The 23,265-nt window shown below is 39.0% G+C and overlaps 1 protein-coding gene and 2 non-coding genes across 3 annotated transcripts in view; 2 read left to right on the top strand and 1 right to left on the bottom strand.

Annotated features, from left to right (window-relative positions):
- Window positions 1-3,137: 3,137 nt before the first annotated feature.
- trnat-agu lies at window positions 3,138-3,211 on the top strand. Its single transcript has one exon. It is a non-coding gene; the product is annotated as a tRNA-Thr (tRNA).
- Window positions 3,212-3,471: 260 nt separating this feature from the next.
- Window positions 3,472-3,553, bottom strand: trnas-uga. Its single transcript has one exon. It is a non-coding gene; the product is annotated as a tRNA-Ser (tRNA).
- Window positions 3,554-14,828: 11,275 nt separating this feature from the next.
- zanl (zonadhesin, like) overlaps window positions 14,829-23,265 on the top strand; it is an 88,491-nt gene continuing 80,054 nt past the window's right edge. The window contains 13 exon segments of the mRNA XM_039609584.1: window positions 14,829-14,912; window positions 15,614-15,639; window positions 16,091-16,240; window positions 16,367-16,632; window positions 19,038-19,122; window positions 19,247-19,399; window positions 19,656-19,826; window positions 19,919-20,016; window positions 20,107-20,185; window positions 20,300-20,461; window positions 20,572-20,765; window positions 21,601-21,742; window positions 22,835-23,079. Of these exon segments, the coding sequence (XP_039465518.1) occupies window positions 14,842-14,912; window positions 15,614-15,639; window positions 16,091-16,240; window positions 16,367-16,632; window positions 19,038-19,122; window positions 19,247-19,399; window positions 19,656-19,826; window positions 19,919-20,016; window positions 20,107-20,185; window positions 20,300-20,461; window positions 20,572-20,765; window positions 21,601-21,742; window positions 22,835-23,079 (1,842 nt within the window). The 5' untranslated portion in view covers window positions 14,829-14,841.

Genomic DNA, 23,265 nt, shown 5'->3' with positions numbered 1-23,265 from the left:
TGATCCAGGGCCCACCCTACTATAAGTCAAAATTCCAGACAATCTATAAGGATCCTGCTTACCACCCTTCAACAGTTACGCAGCTTAAACAGTAGCCAGGGGAAAGGAGTCCGATCTAATATCAAAGACAGCCTGTGATCTTCACCCACCTTCAACAGGAATGAGTGCAAACTGGCAGGGATGAGGAGGAGGTCACAGGTGCTCCTTATAACCAGCTTCTGATTAACAGCTACGGGAGGGGTGAATGTTCATGCTGCGTTCACAGACACCATGCATGAACCAAACATCTCTTACCAAGTCTAACCTACTCATACCTGTTATTAATCTCTGTCTCTCTTCCTCAGCATGTCTTTATCCTGTTTTCCTTCTCTCTCCACAACCGGTCACAGCAGATGGCCCCGCCCCTCCCTGAGCCTGGTTCTGCCGGAGGTTTCTTCCTGTTAAAAGGGAGTTTTTCCTTCCCACTGTCGCCAAAGTGCTTGCTCATAGGGGGTCATATGATTGTTGGGTTTTTCTCTGTATGTATTATTGTAGGGTCTACCTTACAATATAAAGTGCCTTGAGGGGACTGTTGTTGTGATTTGGTGCTAAATAAATAAAATTGAACTGAAAAAATGACTTGTCATAGCCTCTCTTACAGACAGCCCAGCAGTGTGAGATGCTTAGGTCGAAGATATATCCAAACAGAGATATAGCCTGACTGTTCTGGAGTACTGGAATATTGTGGAGTATTGTACATGTGTACCAGCAGACAAAAGGCTTCCTCTACCTGTAGCGGCTAAATCCATTATTTTGACGCTCTGGTTGCTAATTGTTTGGTAGTAGTTTTATACGTGCACTCAATCAAAGTTCATCATGCCAATCTTTGTTTCCATCCATATTCATGAGTCATTTATTTCATTTGCATTGTCTGGTTTTCTTGCCAAGAAACAAGAAAAATGGCTCCTACACTACCTCTGTGTGAACCTCTTTGCTCCACTGTTTGGCAGTCAAAAGAGGCACGATCCCAAAGGTGTCAGACTGCTTGCCCATGAAATGTTTTAGAGTCCATCTCTTATGGGTTAAACAGAAAGAAAAACCTAAAAATGGCAAACCATGCACTGTTACGAAGGTTGTTATATGTATATAAAAATAATAAAAGGCAGGCATATGAGTATAATAATAAAAGGCAGTTTGTAGAATTACCCATAATGGTAATATATGTCTATATTTTTTTCTAGACATTTCCTGTATTTTGTTCCTCAGGAGAGGCCTGGAAGCCGAAGGCTCTGCCTTCCATTCTACCTTTAAATACCCTTGGAGCCACAAGTAAACCAGCAGTCTTCGTCAAAGGGTGTGACCCTGTCGACATGGCGAATTCCGATGTTTTACCATGAAGCACAAAATTGCTATACTCAAAGAGACCTTGTCTAATCGGCCTTATAACACTGATATGGCTGTTGTTAGCAAAAGTTAAAGTGCCACCTAGTGGCAACTGGAAATGTCACGTTTGAATTTTTAATGCACTGCTCCTCATGTTGATCCCATCCACCTGAAAAGCAGTGTAGGTACATATCAGACCTTGAAGATGCTTCATTGTGAAAATTGTGAGATTTCACTGAATGGCACACCCTGCCGGCATGCTGAGTTACCATGGAGCAAGAAGTAGCTTTAGAGGGGCTCAGAAACTTCTAAGCTTACCACTTCTATAGCTGTTATTAGAGCACGTTGGCCAGCTGCATCACTGCATGGTACAGCAACACTACTGCTATGGATTGCAAACGCCTGCAGAGAGTGATAACAACTGCGGAGAAGATCATCAGGACTCTGCTGCCCTCTCTGCAGAGCATCTACCATCGCAGAGTCCAGAGGAGAGCTGCCTCCATCCTCAAAGACTCCACACACCCCCAACATAGACTATTCACTCTCCTGCCCTCGGGAGAAAGGCTCAGAAGTGAGAAATCTAGAACATCCCGACTCAACAGCTGACTCTTAACAGTAATGTTTGCACATCAGGTCATCTGCATATTAAGCTCATGGCTCCATTGCATTTTGTTTTATTTGTATATATACATACTTTCTGTCAACCCTTAACCTAACCGGCATTTGTGTGTGGCAGCAAAGAATTTAATTGCACAGAGAAATGCTTTTTCTTCTTGTACATATGACAATAAACGCTTTGAATCTTGAATCTAAAGACCTTGACGATGTTAAATTGAAAAGCTTTTGGGGTTTCGTGAAACGGTGTGGTCATGACAGCATGCCGAGTTTCAATCAATCACCATGAAGCATGAAATGGCTATAACTCATTGACCAGCCTCTACCAAACTTCACAGGCATGATGACAGTCCCACCCCGAACAGATATGCTATTTGTCAGCAGTAGTTCGAGTGCCACCTAGTGGGAAAAGAAAATATGCAAATAGGTATAATCATCAATCGTAATGAAAATTTACTTAGTGGTTCCACACATGATGTGCATCAGTGTGACATTTTGGTCAATTGGTATCCTCCATTGCCACCTAGTGGGCTAAGAAGGTGTTCAGCAGGGCTCGACCGCATCGGGGTGCAGCTCTTGCATGGCTGCCTGCAGTGCCCCACTTAATTACTTGCAGTTTCTCCCCGATGCTACTAAATAACAATATATTAAGTGTATATTAACTTTTAATACATTTCATTATAATATTGTGACTAATATAGACAACTTTTGAAGAAAGAAATATTTTCTTTTCATATCAGGCGTGTACAGTCCTTCCATCCATTTTCTTACATGTATCCTAATTCATGGTTGGAGCCTGTTCCATCTGCTAGAGGGCGAGAGGCGTGGTACACCGTGGACAGGTCGCCAGTGTGTTGCATCGCTGACACGGTGTATTAGTGACAAGATTAAAATCGACTGACTTCACATTAGACTGTAATCAGCGTTCTAGGTACATTAAGTAATGCTTTGAAAACTAATTTAAAGCCCACCTCAAAAATACCCTCAGCGAATTCAAGTTCTAGTTAGCGCTCTACAGAAGTCAGTGACCAGGTTCGCAAACCATCTCCGTACATTCCTGGCTCAGTTTGGGTCCGTCCTGTTGTCACAATGTTTCGTTTTAGTTTTTCCGGGGTAAGTATACATCTTTAAGACAAAAATAGCAGACGGCTGAAGTAGGAGGCGCCGTGGCTTAGTTGGTTAAAGCGCCTGTCTAGTAAACAGGAGATCCTGGGTTCGAATCCCAGCGGTGCCTTTTGCTTTTTCTTTTTTTTTTTTTAAATCGAAACATATAATTTACTGCCATTTGTTGGAATAACTGTTAAGTATTTTTAAGATTTGTATAACATAGACTATCGGCCTGACATTTAATGAATGACTCAAATGCGCTCATAGTCTTTTTTTCGTTTTACATAGCGTAGTATTTTTATTTCATAGATAACCATCTTCAGATTCCAAGATTGAAGTCAGTAAATTTACATTTCTCTGTGAACAAAAAGACGGAAACAAAGCACACGCTGCGAGCAGGGTTCGAACCTGCGCGGGAAGATCCCATTGGATTTCAAGTCCAACGCCTTAACCACTCGGCCATCGCAGCTAACTCGCTGTGAGGTGGGTATTGTTGTGTTAAGTGAAGTCATGAATTAGGAAAGAGTATGACTTAGAGCCACGGAGAAGAAGCGAGCATGTCTTTTTTTTTCCTTTTCCAGAATTCTGAGATTTAAGTGACTTTAATCTCAGAATTCTGGAAAAGAAAAAAAAGATGTGCCCATTTTTTGTTCTTTTCAGTGGCTCTAATCCTCTTCCATGTTGGGTACGAAATAGTTTGATGCCCTCAGACCACCCTTACTAGTTATGTTTCTGATTGAGGCAGTATCACTTAAGTTGTAGTGGAGATATCAGGAATAGACATGGTTGTGGCACTGATTCACTCTTTAGCACTACGGTCACCCCCGTGTGTTGGCCAGAACACCACTTAAGGCCAAATTGTCCCAGAGTATAGAAGAAGGAGCTTGAGGTTTGGTTTGAGGCATTTTATTCTCAAACTCAGTTCCTGTGGCAGTAATCACACGTGCATGTGTGTGTGATTTTTTATCATTCACGCACACATCACATCCCACAGGAATCAGTGCATCACTAACACCGCTCGTTGGACACTAAAACTGCCCACTTTACTAACTGGATGATGTCACCAGACGGTGGGCTGGCTCAGACTGACAGAAGAAGAAGAATTTTCTCCTTCCAAATTCAGATAAAACTGAGGTTATTGTACTCTGCCCTAAATATGCCCTAAAAATGTGAAAGGTTATCTTAGCTTATCTTATCTTATATCTCAGAAACGTGGTATGAAACCAGATACTTGTCTTCCAGCAACATTGTGAGGAATCGAGGAGTTGTTTATAACTAGAATATGTCCTTCAAACCACAGATTAAATATGCAGGACTGCTTTCTTCCATTTCTGCAATATCTCTAAATTTGAAGGATGTTCCCGGCCACCTTGTGTTGGTAAGCTTTCAGCTCTGCAATACAAATAGTATACTTTACAGTTTTTCTGAATTGCTAAAACACATTTCCTTAAATCTCATCTCTTTGTCTCAAAACACTAAACACAAACTCTAAAATTCAAGCTACACACACAAAACCTTTGACTTGTCTTGCAAAACCAAACATTTGACCCAAAACTATTTTAACGTTTCTCAAAATCAAGCACGACTGTCAAAAACCACACAAAACCATCCAATGTGCAAACACATCTTAGCAATGATTACACACTACAAAAATAAATACAAAACACTGTGAGAGAGCTGGAAAATAATATTTATCTATTCATTCATTTATTCTTGTACGCACATTTTAACAAAAAAAAGAGCTGCAGTAAAAAAGATATATATACATTAAAAAATTACATATTTTTACAGCATATTCAAATAATTTATTCCGCCTCAGCATCACGCCTCTGTGCTGGGTCAGGCCACAGGACTTCATCTACATTACATGCTATGGTCTCCCTTGCAAGGCAACGAGGAAAGAATTGTTTAGCATGCCGAATTCAGCATGTCAAGATTCCAGTCCCCTCTCACCACATGCTCCATTCAATGCTTGAAGTAGATTTTCCTGTGTGTAAGGGTTTCAGTCGTATACTTTAGATCTCCATGCTGAGAAAACTCCTCAATAGGGTTCAAAAAGGGAGAGTACGGTGGAAGAAACACATTGATTGATTGATTGAATCTTTATTTTGAACATGTTGAAAAAGTACAACAACATAGAATTAAAAGAGACAAATAAACAAAGCAAAACAAAAGGAAAACGAGCAACCACAACTACAAATAACTTTCATGTTCAAAAAGGAGCAGGAAGAAGCATAAGCTTATTTAGTCCCACCCCTTTTCCACTATCTAGTAATCAATAGACTACAGAAATACCTCCTTGCAATTACATTATATGTTACGTGTATTTTTATTTATTATATATATATATATACATATATATGTGCGTATATATGTTTCTATCTATCCATACATACGTATATACACATACACACATATACACATTTTCAATAACCCCAGTAACACCTCAAAGGATACACAACCTACAGATATATATACCCATACCAACATACCCGTGCACCCGCACACACATGAAAATATTGGAGAAGAACACCCTATCAAATCTCTACCTCCTCCCTGTACCATGCAAAAACCACATCCTTTAACCGCATTTTAAACTGCGCCATGCTCGGACATTGCTTCATATCTTTACTTAGTCTGTTCCACAGCTTCACTCCACACACAGAGATGCAAAAACTTTTTAATGTTGTACGGATACAAGGATGTTTTAAATTTAATTCCCCCCTCAGATTGTATCCCCGTTCCCTTTTAGAAAACAGTTTTAGAATATTGTCAGGAAGCAGGTTATTTATTGCTTTATGCATAATTTGTGCAGTGAGAAAATGAACCAGATCTGTGAATTTTAGACTTTTTGATTTTAAGAATAGTGGATTTGTATGATCTCTGTAACCAGTTTCATGGATTATCCTTATGGCGCTTTTTTGTAATATAAAGATTGATGATAGCGAACATTGGTAAGTATTGCCCCAAACCTCTGCACAGTAATGCAAATACGGTGCAATCAGGGAACAATAGAGAATGTGGAGTGAATGTGTTTTACTTTACTCAAGATTGAAACACTTCTTGAAATTTTGTTATGTATATGATTTATATGAGACTTCCAGTTTAATTTATCATCTATAATCACACCAAGAAACTTATGTTCAAGTACTCTTTCAATTTCCACACCATCTGTATGAATCTGCACTTGAGCATTTCTAAGGGAATTCCCAAATAAGATTATTTTAGTAAAGTAGTAAAGAAACAGGCCTGTAATTTGTGAAGTGGTGTCTATCCCCAGTTTTATACAGCGGCACAACTTTAGCTATTTTCATTTTGTTTGGAACTTTTCCCGTCTGAAATGATAAGTTGCAAATATATGTTAGAGGTCCTACAATTCCTTCAATGAGGAGAATGGTGGCTAAGCTGTCATCCCTGTTGGACAACATCTCCCACCCCATGCAGGAGACTCTGACAGCACTGAGCAGCTCCTTCAGTGGGAGACTGCGGCACCCACGGTGTGGGACGGAGAGATTTCGCAGGTCTTTCCTCCCCACTGCTGTCAGACTCCACAACAAAGACTTTAACTGATCAAACACACACATCCACACATGTGCAATAACACTAATGTGCAATAATCTTTCTGGCATCGTTGTATTTTTACTGAGTTGTATATAGCATTTGTATTCTATTTTTATCTCATTGTATATTTTATTCTATTTTATTCTACTGTATATAGTATTTTATTTTATTCTATTCTGTACAGTTGTGTACTGTATTTATTCTTCTTGTATTCTAATTTTTGCTTCATAACTTTTGCACTGTCCACTTCCTGCTGTGACAAAACAAATTTCCCACGTGTGGGACTAATAAAGGTTATCTTATCTTATCTTATCTTATCTTATCTTATCTTATGACCTTCTTGACGATTTTCATGTCAATATCATTACAATCAGTAGCTGTTTTATATTTACACATGTGTACAGTGTCAATTATTTCTTTTTCCTCCACTGCTGTGAGGAACATTGAGTTACGGTTCCTATCAATCAGGCTTTCACTACAGTCTACTGATGGCAGTGACTCAGGAATTTGTTCTGCCAGATTTGGTCCAATATTTACAAAATAATGATTAAAGCTGTTGACCACATCAGCAGTGTTTTCCATAATATTGCCATTGTCAATAAAATATTGAGGATAACTTTGTTGTCCAGAATTATTTTTAATGATACCGTTTAAAACATCCCATATTCCTTCATATTATGTTTATTGTTGATCAATGTTTTACTATAATACTCCTTTCTACATACACGTATAATATTGGTCAACTTATTTTTGTATTTTTTCTATTTATTTTCAGCATCTTTTGTACTTTGTTTTAGGAATTCCCTATAGAGTGTATTTTTCTTTGTACATGCATTTTGTAAACCCTTAGTGATCCATGGTCTATCTGAATATTTGTGCTTTCTGATGTATTTTATTGTTGGACAGTTTTTATCGTACAATTCCATGAATATTCTTAAAAATATGCCATATGCAATATCAATATCAGTTTCTTTGTACACATTGTCCCAGTCCTGATTTAATAGATCGTTCTTAAGTGCATTCATAGTTTCTTCTGTCCTTACTCGTCTGTATCTCAGTTGTTCTTCATGCTAATTTCTCTTATAATTAGTGTCATAAACTGCAGAAACTGGTAGGTGATCACTGATGTCATTAATTAATAATCCGCTCACAATGTTGTTTTCCATATTGTTAGTGAAAATATTGTCAAGTAAGGTGGCACAATGTGGTGTAATTCTGCATTGATTAAAATGCTGCTCATTGTGAAACCAACTGCATATTCTTGGTCACATTGTCCCAAATGATATGTGATGCTCTGCCTACTCACGATCTCTCTACTCAAGCAAAGCATCCCGCAGACCATCCAGGAATGTTGCTAGAAGTTCGGTGTTGTATGGCCCAACAGTAACATGACTGTGGAGAACCCCATAGCTGCTGATGGCAGCACAGATAGTTACATTTCCACCACACTGGACAGAGAGTTCAATAATGGCATGTTGACCTATGACATTGCAACCTTTTCTTCTCCTTTTTGCTAGATTCAAAATGTATGTTGTCTTCTATATTCTATATTCATGCAGTCATTGCATTATTCTGATGGATCATATCCACAGTAAGTGTCTCCTGGTGTTGTGAGCACATGCGTGTTCTTCCACCCTCATGTGGCCGTCTTTCAATTCTAAACAAAATACCATTTAGTTATAAGTATACTTGTATACATAGCACATCTATAAATCATACTGTTTCATTTACAGAACTAAAATTAGTTTGTTGTGTACAGAGACTCTTTGAGCTTGACTCAATGGTTAGGCCTCATGAATACATCTCCGTGGATGAAGCTGTATTCAATCTTGAGTGGTAGTGTGTTAATGATGAAAACAGTGTGTTAGTTGTGTTTAACTTCTCTAGCCTGTGTGCACCCTTCTGGGTACAAGTGCAGCACACTGCTAAATGTGTTTTGTGTTTGAGAATGTGTTTAGAGTTTTGGTAAATGGGAGATTCAGATTTGTAAATGGTGTCCTAACCAGATGAATAGTGTTTAAGATTTTGGCAACTGTGGGATGGATTTGATGAAAGAGTGTTCATAGCTGACAGTTTAGTTTTTACAATGGGATTTAGTGTTTTAGCAATTCAGAAAAACTGTAAAATACTGTGAATAGGTCTACTGTGTAGGAAAACAAAGTAGGAATACATTTCCCAAATACGTGAAACATACTTTACAGTATTTTCACAGTCTACAGAACAATCCACAGGCAATACTGTACTACAATAATGTACTCATTGAGTACAGTGAGATTTTTAACTTATTCTATTTCGGAAAGTCCGGATGATGGATGCAACAGTGTACCTGCTCACATTTAGCTGTACTCTTTGCCCAGCCTCCCTCATTGTTAGACCATGTTGACCACATGGTCAACCAAAGTGGCTTTGATTTCATCAGAGATTGCATTCCATGGCCTTCGTCATCCTCGTCCTCCTCTTACTCTCATTCCTCTGGCTCTGCCTCTGTTTCCAGTGTTGGCATCCATTGCTCCAAAAAAGAAGAGCTCACCTGCTGCCCCTTTATAAAGCTCTGATTTCTTAATTGCAATTATGTGTGAAAGGTGGTTACCCATGTGATGAGTTAGTATGCAAAGTAGGGTTTACAATTTCGAATGACACTGTGTTTCTTGTGCAAACAAGAGATTTTCTTCATGAAAATTGTGCCAAATGCAGAGAATTGTGTGTAGTGTTTTGGAAAAAGTGTGTTTTAAAACTGCAATTTGAGTGTAAAGCAGGATGATAAACAATTGGGAGAAACTGTAGCAGGCTGTGCTACAGTTTTTTCTGATGGCTTAAGCACATTTTTTGTAACTATTGACTATTTTTGCAAAACTCTGCACACAAATAAGGAAACTCTTCACCAAATCAGCAAAACATTGTAGTTTTCTTGCAAAAGCTAATAAACCTTGCTTAACTCTCCACACCTTTGTAAAAATGGTGTTTTCGTATCAAACAGTTAACACAAGCCATCACATTAATAAGCACACAATGCACCAACTACACACTGTTGGTATGAATAAAAAACACACCTGGCTTTTGCTTTCTCTGTGCACAAGGTAGGCTATGTCAGTTTGAGGTCATACTTTTGTCATAGGTCCGTAAACATAGAGGGATCCAAACTTCAAGTACTGGTGTTTATTCACACACATCAAAACAAACACAAGTGTTTATTTCCAAGTCAAAATAAAATAGTAATTTCACTGAGGAAAAAAAAGAAATCAGTCTACATCGTGTCTTCTCTCTGGGTCCGGCCACAAAATTTCGTCTACATCACATGAAATGTCCTCTAGTCCAAGGCACCGGGGAAAATATCTTCTGGAATGGCGTATCCAGGCCTGACATGATGCCTGGTCAATATCCCCACATGCCTCCTCCATTGCCTGTAAAAGGGCTACCTGTTGATGAGGATGACGGTCATAGACCTTCCAGCACCAGGCAGAGAAGAACTCTTCAATTGGATTCAAGAATGGAGAGTATGGGGGGAGGATGAGTACAGTGAAGAGTGGGTGATCTGTGAACCAGTTGTGGACCAAAGCAGCCCTATGGAAACTAACATTGTCCCATATGGTGACGTATCTGGTCTGCTCTGGTCTCTGAACATTAGTGAGCATGTCATGTAAGGTGTCCAGGAATGTAATAATGTGTGCAGTGTTATATGGGCCCAGGGCTGCATGATGGTGAACAACACCATTTTGACTTATAGCTGCATACAGTTATGTTACCACCACGTTGTCCTGGGACATTGATTATGGCACGGTGTCCAATAATGTTCCTGCCACGTCTCCTTGTCTTAGTGAGGTGAAAACCAGCCTCATCCACTACAAACTGCTCATGACCCATCTGCCTCTAGCTCCATCACTCTCTAGACAAGGCAAAACAAATTCAGCACAGCAGGCACATGCACAGCACTACAGTATGCACTTCCAGATTCAGTGCCAATGATACTATAGCTTACCTGCACATAGTCGTATCGCAGCTGTTTTACACGTTCACTGTTTCTTTCCAAAGGTGCTCTGTAGATTTGTTTCATTTGGATTCTGTTGCAGCCAAGTTCACGACCTACAGAAATGTTCACATTTTGTATGTTTTGGAAGGTGGTGTCATCCTCAATTATGCGCTGCTGAATTTCACGTAGCCTTATGGAATTATTTACAATCGCCATATTGACTATATGGGTTTCTTGGTCTGCAGTGAACATTCTTCCTCTGCCCCAGCATCTGGTCGTCTAGCAATTCTGTAAAGTAACAATTTCAGTATTTTTACATCTATGGTATTGTTGTGTTCCTCATTAGCATATGGCAGTGCTACAAGTCTTAGTGCAAAGTGACTGCTTGCTACAGTGTAGCGGCTCAAGTTAGGCTGAACCCGTTGGCCAGCTTCCCTCAGGGTCATTCCACGGTTGATTACATGGTCCACTAATGTAGCTCTGATGTCATCAGTAATTCTATTTCTTACTCTTCTTACCCTTCCTCTCCCCCCTCCTCATCTTCCTCCCCCCCCTCCTCATCCTCCTCTTGCTCCTCCTTATCCTTGTCGACCTCTTCATCCTACTTCTTCCCCTCCACGTCCTCTTCCTCAGCCTCCTCTACTTCTCACTCTTCCTGCTCCCTCCACTGTACTCCACACACACAGCTTACCTGTATTATAGTGCTTAGGCTGATTGCAAAGTGAACTAATTACCTAAAACAGTTTTCACATGTGACAGTGTGCCAGACAGTTGGCAAAATAGTGTAAATAATGGCCATAAATGTGTATAGTTTTGCTAGGAGTGTGTTGATCATTTGGAAATTGAGTGTAAAGCAGTGAGTTGTGTTTACAGTTCTGCAAAAAGAGTGCTGTGCCGTGGATTGTAGCTACAGGTTTGCAAAGTGTGTGTTACAAAATGGCAAACTGAGTGCAAAGCAGTGTTTGTGCTTTTAGTTTTGCAAACTCAGTGAGTGGTTTTGCTATAAGTATTAATAGTTTTAGAAATTGTGCTATAAGAATCACAGTTAGGGTTTAAGCATTCAGAAAAAACTGTAAAAACTCCCTGAAAAGCTTTCAGTTAATCCAAAATGCTGCAGCAAGAGTCCTGACAGGGACTAGAAAGAGAGAGCAGATTTCTCCCACACTGGCTTCTCTTCATTGGCTCCCTGTTAAATCCAGAAGCAAATTTAAAATTGTTCTCCTCACACACAAGGTCTTGAATAACTATGGCCCCATCTTATCTTAAAGGCCTCATATAGAGCACTTTGCACTCCATCCACCTTACAATGTAATTCTCAGCAATGTGATTTCCTGCTATATAAATCAAACTGAATATTATTGTTTGAGCTTGGACTTTTGCACCATTGGCCCATTGGAGGTAATTTTACAGGGCTCTGGCAGTCCTCACCCTGTTCCTCCTTGTACAAAAGGGGGAAACAGGGGTCCTGCTGATGCGATAAGGACATTTTACGGCCCTGTCTAGCTCTCAGACTATCTGTGCAATCACTGTAGGGCCATGATATCGCCTCGTGCTAGCAGTAGCGACACTGACCCTAGCCAAGTCCAAAACTAGTAAAAAAAACCACTCAGAAAGATGAGGAGAAAAACATGTCAATGGAAAAGCCGTGTTTTGGGCAGTGTTTCTTTGTTGCTCCTCCACTGTATCTGTTGTTAATTTCATTAACACATAAGCAGCTGAAACTGATTAACAACCCTGTCTGCTACTTCACTGACCAGATGAAGAACCCAGAAGTTGAACTGACTTGATGCCATACTGTCATTACAAAGTGTTGCTTTAATTTTTTGAGCAGTATATTATCTAAAACTTGTTTAGGACAGGCAGGCAATTATTCATTGTCACATCTGCACTTACAGCTTATGTAGAATAACCAACTAACCAAAGAAGCATATAGATCATGCTCCACAGAAAGGGCACAGCTACTTTAGAACAGAATATTTCTGCATCCAGGCGACTCACTACCACAGCACCCAGATCTCGTGCAAACACTTGGTTCTTACTTGGTGTAAAATTTTGTAACTTCTGGTTGCAGTGTGTGATTTTAAACCACACCCCTGAGAAACACACTATGGTCACAATGGCAACCAACACAAAGGTCCTTACTTTGAAGGACTTCCCTCACGTCTCAGTATCTTTATTAGACTAGAACTTTCATGCACACCCATAGGTGATTCATGTTGATGATTTTATATTTTAATGATTCAAGCCAAGTCACCATCCACAGATCATCTGTGTTTAAAGGTTATTTTTCTATATGATGCTTTCACAAGTAAACACAGAAGCTTTTCCGTATATTTTTAAAAAGATTTCATTTGAAAACGACGTACAGAGCTATTATTAAGTTAGGTTTATATGCTGTCCAGTACAATGGATGCAATGCTTTACTTGTAAGATTCACTGCGAGGTAGAAAACTTATGTAACACTTTTTTAGGGCATAGAGTGATAGCTCTGATGTCATCAAACCTGCAGGAAAATCAAGTCAGAACTGAATCAGTTTAAAACAAGGATGTTACCTCAGTTTTAACATTTTATACCTAATTGGAATCTGCTGAGCATGTTTGTTATTTCCCTTTCTCATTAGATTATTTATTCAAGAAATATCAGGAAAATGTTTTCTCTATGTGGGTCATAAAAGCCCAAACCCATTTTTACTGTCAGGGAAACTATGGGAGAGTCCCTGTTGAAACTTTAACAGGAACTTTCTTCAGTGTGTAAAGGGACAGTGGCACCTGTATCACCTTGGGTTCTTATGGGTTTAGAACTAAGGAAACAAGGAAGTAGTCTGGGGACCAAGATATAAGATATAAGATAAGATAAAGATAATATTCTGGACATTAGCGCAGTGCAGTAATATAAGAGAGAATCAGCTGACATCTACGATGACATTCAAACTCCTGTATCATTTTGTGCATCGTCCTGTATCTTTATTGTTTAATCTCTTCTCTCCAATTCTTGTCATTGAGATGAAATATGAGAGCCAGTATTCTGAATCATTGAGATAAAGCCATTGCTAAGTTGATTGTTTCTGGGTGTGACCATCATATTTTATTTTATAGGTGTTTTTATTACAAATTTCTCTCTGGTTTTTCCCTACTCTCAGATCTCAGGACAGGATTAAATTTTCCATAACCGGTTACTCAAAACCAACAGAACTTCTAGACTTATTTATGCAACCATGCCAAAGGACTGTTTTTCTAGAGTTTTTAAAGTGAAGTGTCACAACCGCTACCTATAAACTTTTGCAAAAACATTTTGAGCTTAATTGTGAAAGCAGAAAGAGTGTCTGTCTCCAAATCTGAACCGAGCTTGTTTCAAAGAAAGCGGCTGAAAGCTGAAGGTTTTGCTTCCTTATCTACTTTTAAATACCCGAGGAGCAACAAGTAACAGTGAAATCTGAGAGAGAAGTGCTCTTTTGGTTCTTTAAGAGTTCTTTAAGATAAGATGATAATACATGCATGAACTAGTGTTACAGTGTCACTCTGAGACAGGATCGTTCTAGTTTTTCTGGTGTGACACTTTTCTAAGATGCCTGAATTTAGAAGTAGTGCATACTGTTCATGCTGATGCACAGATATAAAATGTATATCAGATAAAGAAAAGGGGGCATAGAAAATGCTGATGTGAGGTTTCGTATTTGCTGCAGTATGAGCTCTCCTCAGAACATGATTCCTTGGAGCTTACTGGTTGAGAGTCCACACAGCAGTCTGTCCACATCGTGTTAACGGTGTATGTCCATCCATAAGGTGGTAAGGAAGAACAAATATGTGAATGCAAGTGGCCTTCCTAGAATCACTGTCAATATACATGACAAGCTAAAAAGGTGTGTCCCTCTGATCAAAGTTTCATGTTTATTACACAATAAGCTTGATAATTTCTTACCGTACAAGTTCTTTTTTTATAATATGATGTTTGATGAACATCCCCACCCTGCTTGTGAACTCCTGAGGTCAAAAGGCACACATGCACACGTATCCAGTCACACCTAACGGGAACACACCCTATCCCTATCATTCACAGTTACTCATTTACTCATTTTGCTACACAATATACAGCAGTTCAGCATCCACACCACCTACTCAATTTATCCATCCTGGTTTCCACCCAGCAACCCCCCCGACTCATCCCCAGCCTATAAAAAGTCCTGTACTCTGTGTCTCTGTCTTCTTGCACTGGTAACTCAAAGTTAGCCATGGAAATATTAAAGTTTTTAATTTTCTTATTGTGGATGCGTGATTCCAGAGCAGGACAGATACAGTACAGGTGAGCTCTTAATGTGATAACTGACTGTATAATAACTATATAATCAGTTAAGTTGCTAATTATTCATATAGCTGGATCCTTCTAATAAGTATGACTTTCTGGAGCAAGAAAGCGTCGTTTCTTTTCTGATTGTTGTCAATAGCTGCCTTCTTTAATAATTGCTTTAAGTGATCAGTAAGCCTAGAAAAGCACTATGCCAATATGACTCATGTATAAAAATGCTGCGTAAGGCTTAAATCACAAATATATTATATGTCATCATTGGACCTTTTTTTTTGTTAAGAATTGGGAATTTATTTAGTTATTTATTTCTACCTTTAACTTGACTTTCAGTTTCTTTGGATAACTAGGCCTTATTTGGAATATGGAATTAATAAAGTGTTTCTTAAATGGACAAAATGAAGAGTTTCCTATTTCACAAATGACTGTCACGGACCCTCCATGTTCATGTGCTCATGTGTTTTTTGTAATTTGGCGAATTGGATTGCAGTAGTTGCACTTAATTAATTAACTCTAATTATGTAAGCCGCCACATGAATAACAGAGACACAGAGAAGTCTGTTTGAAGCACATTTACTTTATGCACTTTGACCTGTCTTCCACCATCAATGTGGAAGTTCCTTGGAGTGTGTCTTTATTCAGTTTTTTTGTCCAGCACAGTTTTAACCCAACTTTAACCTGCATCTTTCTCTTGTTTGCAGTGCGCAGAATGAGCAGACAGAAGATGGTATGTTGGTTTTTATCATCTACGACATGTTCAAGACACATAAAGTGCACTTATGGGTAACATGCTATCACAGAGATGTGACATCAGTGCAACACTGTATACAACACAGTCCCTGTGTTGGATCTGAACCTTAACTCTTTACAGCTCCTTATCTTGCGTAATGATAATAATGTCCAGCCTAAACATGTACAGAAAAATAAACAGTTGTCTCTCATTGTAGAATCAGTTTCATGTCTGTTACTGGGATGTTAACTGTCAGTAATGATTAGGCATAGCTTGAAACCTGACACTAATAAAGAGATGCTTGTTTGCATTTAAACACTTGAACTACTCTATCATAGAGAATTCTTTATGAACATGTTCGGCCTTATGTTCTGGGTACAAACTATTCATTTAATCGTGTGTTTTATAAACATCCATGTATTTTTCTGTCTGTAATGTGTTTCTACAGCCGTAGTGGTGACTTCATGCGACTTTAACCAAGACAGTGACCCATTCTGCGATTTCATCCAGGATAACACAGACAACAGTGACTGGACCCGGCACAGTGGTCCAACTCCCACACCTGGCACTGGTCCCAGTGGGGACTACCCTGATGGAGGTTTGCATGCTTTATTAAAAGCATGTTTATTCCGTACTATTGTCGTGACTGTACAGAATGAGATTAATTAAGAGTTCAAGGGTGTAAACAAATAAACATCTTTCGTCTGTGTCCTTCTTCCTGCAGAGGGATACTACATCTATCACGAGGGTGACAATGTGTCTAATAGACAGAAAGCTCGCTTGCTGAGCCCTCCCATCACCTCATCAGCCTCTGAGATCTGTGTTCAGTTCAAATACTACATGTATGGGATTGACAACGCCAATAATTTGACAATTCTGGCAAAATTACCCAGTAGTGAGGAAGAGGTGTGGAAGAGGACTGGTATCCAGAGTCCAACCTGGTTGACTGGCTCTGTTACTGTACCGAAACCGAGCAGCCAGAGCATTACCGTGAGTGTTACCAGATCACTTTAACAACTTTAAACAGCATCAACAGTCGCAACGGGAGCTTCGGACTTTAGCTATGAAGTAAAGTCATTCAGAAACTAAACTCTCGTCAGACATTAGTAAGTGACATTAACAAGGTGAAGGAAGCTGCTTTAAACAGCTTTGGAAATATAGAAATCCTTCTGTATTATTATCCTCTAATTTTATTAAGGAACTAATTTAAAGTTTCATTTTGTCGCTGATAATTGAGAACAATTTTTCTACATGCCAAATGAATACACAAAATAAGCAATATTTAGCATTTAAAACATTGAAATGTTATTTAGGCTTGAGAACAAAGAACTGTGTAATAAATACTTGGAAACTCCTGGAAACACACGTTTTTGTAAAGATCCACAAGCAACTCCATGCTATTACAAAACAGATAGTCAAACGTAATAATAGTCAACACACGTAAAGATTGTTTTACAGCTGCTTTTATGTCTTTGTAATTGCAACAACAGCTGTAAAACAATCATTCAAAATGCTGAACGAGACAAGAACAGACAGATATATGCTGATGTTGAGACAAACCTGAGGACAGGCCCATGATAACGCTCTGCTCTTTAAAACATGTTCATAAAGCTTCGGCCTGTCACACCCTCAACAGTATTCTTAAGGAGTTACTTAACGTCTAGTGTATCACATTTGATACATACAGTTTTTGGCACTTCAACATCATCAGTGTGAATTTTTGCCCTGAAAAACCTAAATAAATTGAACAATACCTTTTGTAGCAATTAAAAAAAACAGATAAGCAAATACAAATTAAATGTCATATATGGAAATCTAAATGTGATTTATTTTTTAAAAACTTAAACAAAAGGAGGTTAATTAAACACTATTTTCAAAAATTAAAATTTTCTGGCAATGATTTCATGATTCAGGCTTTAAAGGGTTAAAGTAACAGCTCTGTTTCTTACAGTTTTTGCACAGTGCTTATCATTTAACAGCTTACCCAGTGCTGTTCTGAACCACACTGTCTGTTATACGTTTCACATTTGGTGAAGCGAAAGCTCAGGAGGAGAAATTTGAAACGAGTCAGGAAACTCAATAATTAAAGATTGTTTGCAGGTTATTGTGTAAAATCAATATATAACACACAATGGTCATGTATGTGTGTCTGTTACATCACAGTATTTAACAATATGAAATCAAAGTACTTACATGCAGGACTAAGGTCATAGCTTTATGGTCTCAACTATGATACCTATGTGTCTCATTAGTCTGATACTTCTTCACCTTTTTGTAAGAATCCTTTGGTGCCTCTTCTGTCTGTCACACTTCTCATCTCTCACCTCTTTCTTCTCTTGTTCATAAAACAGAGGCCAAATCATTAAAAACATTTTGTTTTCATGACCAAATGAAAAAGCTTCAAATATTTAAGAGTCCAACCACTACCACATGTCAAAGACAGTTCCTGTAACCAGTTTTTACTGTCTTTATTTTTGAAACACATCCTTATGAGTAGATTAAAGTGTAACTACAGAATGCTGCTGGAATGACACACAGCAGCGGTTTCCTCTGTGTGTCTATTTCTGGAGGAGTGGAATGATTCTTATCATGTTTCACATTTTACTTTGTCAAGTGTAGACATGATTTTCAACCTTTTTAAAAGACTAAGACTGCTTCCTCAAAGTTCACTGTAAAAATATTTTCAGGGCCCAAACATCAATGTGCTGAAAAACTGATGAAGCACAAAAAGTTATTCATCACTGACACTCGTACTGTTTATGCTGAGGTTGAGCTGACATAAAAACTTTTTGTTCACTTACCCGACAGACTTTCATTGGGCAACTAATCTCACTTGCAAATGTTTCCTTCCATCAGCATCAGAGCAATTTTCATTTTGATCAGAAAACGATGTTTAGATAAACTGACTATAGCTTTAAAAATTACTGTTAAAATATGATTGTTATTTACTATAAATTAATTAAAATTACTAGCAAATGGTGCAGATGGCCCCGCCCCTCCCAGAGTCTGGTTCTGCCGGAGGTTTCTTCCTGTTAAAAGGGAGTTTTTCCTTCCCACTGTTGCCAAAGTGCTTGCTCATAGGGGGTCATATGATTGTTTGTTTGTTTTTCTGTATGTGTTATTGTAGCCTTACAATATAAAAGTGCCTTGAGGCACCTGTTGCTGTGATTTGTTGCTGTATAAATAAAACTCTGAAATGAATTGGACTACTTGGGTATCTGGAATAAAAGGAAAGAAACCCTCTTTTACCCCCCTGTTTATTTCTGCTCCTACCGCTTTGATGGAAATGAAGGCCTTATTGAAGAAAAACTCTTTCTTTATGTTATTGTGTATATTATGTAAATAAATCTTTAGCTTTTTTTGTGTAGGGTGATATTTTCTTTGCATGTCTACAGATCGTCTTTGAGGCTCAGAGAGGCTTCTCTTCTTCTTGTGATTCAGCTTTGGACAACATCGTCATCACTGAAGGAGCATGTCCCTGTGAGTTCACACACATGCACATAAAGAGACACACACACACCCACCCGTGCGCGCGCGCGCACACACACACACACACACACACACAATCACATGTTGAGCTGATATATAAATGTTTTGTTCACAGCTTGTATTTTTGGCTGTGATTTTGACACTATCGATGACCTCTGTGGATGGACGACTCAAATTGAGGATCCCGGTGTATTTGGCTTCAGTCAGTGGACAGGAGGAACTGAGACTGAAGGCACTGGACCTGATGATGACTTTTCAAAACCTGGTTGTAAGTGATTTTTCTTTGTGAGGTCTAAATGGAAGTGAATGTTTTACCAGGACTGGCTCTATTTTCCTCTTGCAACATTTGCAAAACATAGAACGCTGCTTTCTGGCCTGGTTAAGCACTAACTGACACTATTGTGGTACTGACAATAAATCAGAAACATAATAACAATTCTACTAATAATTTACAATTATTACTACTAGTAGTAGTAATATTATTTGTATTGTTATTATTATGCTTTTAACCCTTACACATGTAGTTGGATCCTATCTGTTGTTGGATTCTTTCGATGCTATACCTGGAGTCAGTGCTCAGATCATAAGTCCTTTAACAACTCCCTCCTCCTCTGGATGTCTCGAGCTTACCTTCCACTACTACCTGTATGGCACTAGTACTACTATGCAGATCAGTGTCCACACGATCACCACAGGTAAAAGGAAAAAAGGGTGCACATAGAAGAATGTTTGACCAAAAGCTAGAAAAGAGGAAAATCATTTTTTGAATTGTTTTTCTCTTTACCAGATGAAACCCTCGGACCTGCTCTCTTCACTGTAACGGGGAACCAGGGACAAGGCTGGAAGCCGGCAAATGTCCGCTATCTGGGAAATACTGCTATTAAGGTAAATAGTAGAACACCATAAGTCTCTTTATGTGTGTATTCCTGTGTGTGCACAGGCTTCACATCATATGCACATTTATATGCATTTCAGTTTGCGATTGTGGGTACCTATGGAGAAACACCTGAGACAGATATTGCTATTGATGCTGTTTGTATCATGACCTGCACAGGTGAGAAATCGACCCAAAACGTTTAAGTTGCCTTCTTGCACATTCAGAACTTTCAGAAATCTGGATCAATTGTGTCGGTGTTTACATGAGAAACTATATCTGTTTCATTTATAGGTCAGCCTGTTACACCCAAACCACCAACTACTACTCCAACTACACCCAAAACAACAACACCCAAACCACCGACTCCTGAACAAACTACACCTAAACCACCGACTCCTGAACAAACTACACCTAAACCACCGACTCCTGAACAAACTACACCTAAACCACCAAGTAAGACTAGTTTTATCAGATATTTCCATTAATACTTCATTCCAGAAGTTGTGAACGTTTTTCATTCATGCTTCATCCTTTTTATTTTCCATCTTATTCTTTCTATCCAGACCCCTGTCCTCCTAACGCAGAGTATATAGAGTGCGGTCCAGCTTGTATACCCACCTGTATGGAACCCTCCACCAATTGCTCCGGCTCCTGTATCAGCGCCTGCTTCTGCAAACCAGGCTTTGTTTTTAAGGGACGGCGTTGTGTACCACTGGAGAGTTGTGGCTGTTTAGACGATGAGAATAACTATTATGAGGTCAGATGTCCTATTTAGATATCCTACATAAATTCCCGGTCAGTAAACACAGATATACAGTCGACCTCTGCCTATTCAGTATTTGTTGATTTTTCTGCGGAATGTAACTCTAAATTATTGGCAGAAAATTTGCCTATTTGTGGATTTTTTGATAAAGCATGTCTAAAATATTCATTAGTTATTTTCATTAGGGTGATGATTTAAGTTATATATTTCATGTTTGAACTATTAAAATAGGCAGTTATAAGCGTTTTTAGAGGGCGTTCTTAATTATTCCCAGAGTGATTGTGATCCCTAACCACAATCGAGGGTTGACTGTAGTAACTAAATAGCAAGGATAAGTTGTATTTCAGGTCCCTCTTCTGTGAAACCAGCCCTCAGTTTAGATTTGCGAAACAGATGCCCTCTCTGCTTTTAAGATTATGCTTACAATTTTTTGATAAAGCTCATAGTTGAAGGGTTGAAGCTGCGTTCATATGATACACTGAATGTTTCTTCTTCGCTTACCTCTTTTCACTTTTTGTGTTTATTTATAAAACACTTTGCATCTCATCATTACTTATCTGCCTGTGTTCCATAGTGTGTCTTTTTTCTTATTTGCCTTTATTTCTTTTTCTCAACTCCAACCAGTCACAGCAGACGGCTACTCCTCACTGTGCCTGGTTTGGCGGGGATTTCTTCCTGTCAAAAGGGAGTTTTTCCTTCTGACTGTTGTGAGAAATAAAATAAATCTAGAGGCGACTACTGTTATTAAATAACTAAAAATGGAATGAATTGAATAATATGTAATTATACACCATGCTTTCTTAGTTTTGATTGTGTTAATTTTTTTCAGCCTGGTGAGATTGTATTTGGAGACGGCTGCACAAAGCTGTGTCGCTGTGCAGGGAACTACACTTTGGAATGTGTTGATAACTCCTGTGACCCCACTGAAGAGTGTCGGGAAGTTAATGGTGTTGCAGGCTGTTATCCTAAAGGTAATAATGTTTGGCAACAAAAAATTTGTTTTGAAACTACAACGTGCATCTTAAAATGTGTAATTTAAATAGATGAATATGCAATGGATGGTCTAGCCACATCTAAAGACAAAAATATTTTAAAGTAGTCACGTCCACAACTACCACTCCACTGTTCAAAGATTATTGATATAATACTCCAAAAGTTGATTCTGTTCATCTGGACATAGCATTTTTGTGGGAGAAATGTTTTGTCACTCATCCAAGTGACTTCTTCAGTCTCAGCTGACTGCAGGTTTCCCCAATCTTATAAACAGTACATTTGCATAATGACTGAAACAGTGAAGGAACAATGGGCTGTGAGGTCAGTTCCTTAATCTAAGGAGCTTGGAAAGAAAAAGCGTCTGGACTTCTTTAAGTTGCTTGAAGACGTTTCACCTCTCATCTGAGAAGCTTCTTCAGTTCTAGTGTCAAATGGTGGAGAGTCCCAGATTTAAGCCCTGTGGGAGTAACCCCACCGAGAGGGACAAAGGACCCCTAATGATCCTCTAACTAATCACATGAGTCAAGGTGTGAAAATGGGTGTAGGTCACAATCAGCCAAGGTTTCGGGTGAATCCATTGTGAGACCTAGCCCCACCCTATCATGTGACTTACTGAGGTGAAATGACCCAGGATGTGAATGGGTGTTAAGGCATCTGGGAAGGATCTCAGAACTGCATTATGGATGGCAGACAGTTGGTGTCGTAAACCCCACCCTCTGTTCAAAGATGGTCATTCACAGTGGACATAGATGGCTTCTTTCACTCCTCTTTCAAACTATCTATCTTCTCTGTCCAAAATGTTGACATTGGCATCCTCTTAGGGACACTCCCAATAGGGCTTAAAAGTCTGTGACTATCCACCAGTTGCTCTTAGAACTGAAGAAGCTGAAGAGGTGAAATGTCTTAAAGAAAAGTCCATACACTTTTCTTTCCAAGGTCCTTGGACTACAATAACCTGGATGACTGAGAACCTTCACGGACAAATCTGTCTTAAATTCTTGGTTACATCAATACATTACATTTGTATCAAAATGCCAATATACCAGTTATCTCTTGTTATTTTCTTTTAGGTACATCCACGTGCGTTGCATCTGGCGATCCACACTACACCAGCTTTGACAAACGCAAATATGACTTCATGGGCAACTGCAGCTATCTGATGTCTAGTCCATGCAATGACACAACTGTGCCCTACTTTGAGGTCCATACTGACAATGAAAACCGGTATAACAGGCTGACCATCTCCTATGTGAATGCCGTACATGTATACGCACAGATGGTAAAGATCTCCATTCTCAAAGGTGGCACTGTGCAGGTAAGACATAAGAGGAGGAAGGAAAACCAATCACGCTATCACGTTATCAGGCACTACTGCATTACAAACAAACATCATTCTGTGGTACAAATCACTGCACATACTCAAGCACACTTCTGAAAACCACTGCAATGGAAAGAAACTTGCACTTACACTTACCACTTAGCACATGTTCAGGAGTTGAGT

The sequence above is a fragment of the Oreochromis aureus genome, linkage group 3 (assembly GCF_013358895.1).
Source record: "Oreochromis aureus strain Israel breed Guangdong linkage group 3, ZZ_aureus, whole genome shotgun sequence".
In the NCBI taxonomy this organism is placed as follows: Eukaryota; Metazoa; Chordata; class Actinopteri; order Cichliformes; family Cichlidae; genus Oreochromis; species Oreochromis aureus.
This window is presented reverse-complemented; position numbering and strand designations above follow the sequence as displayed.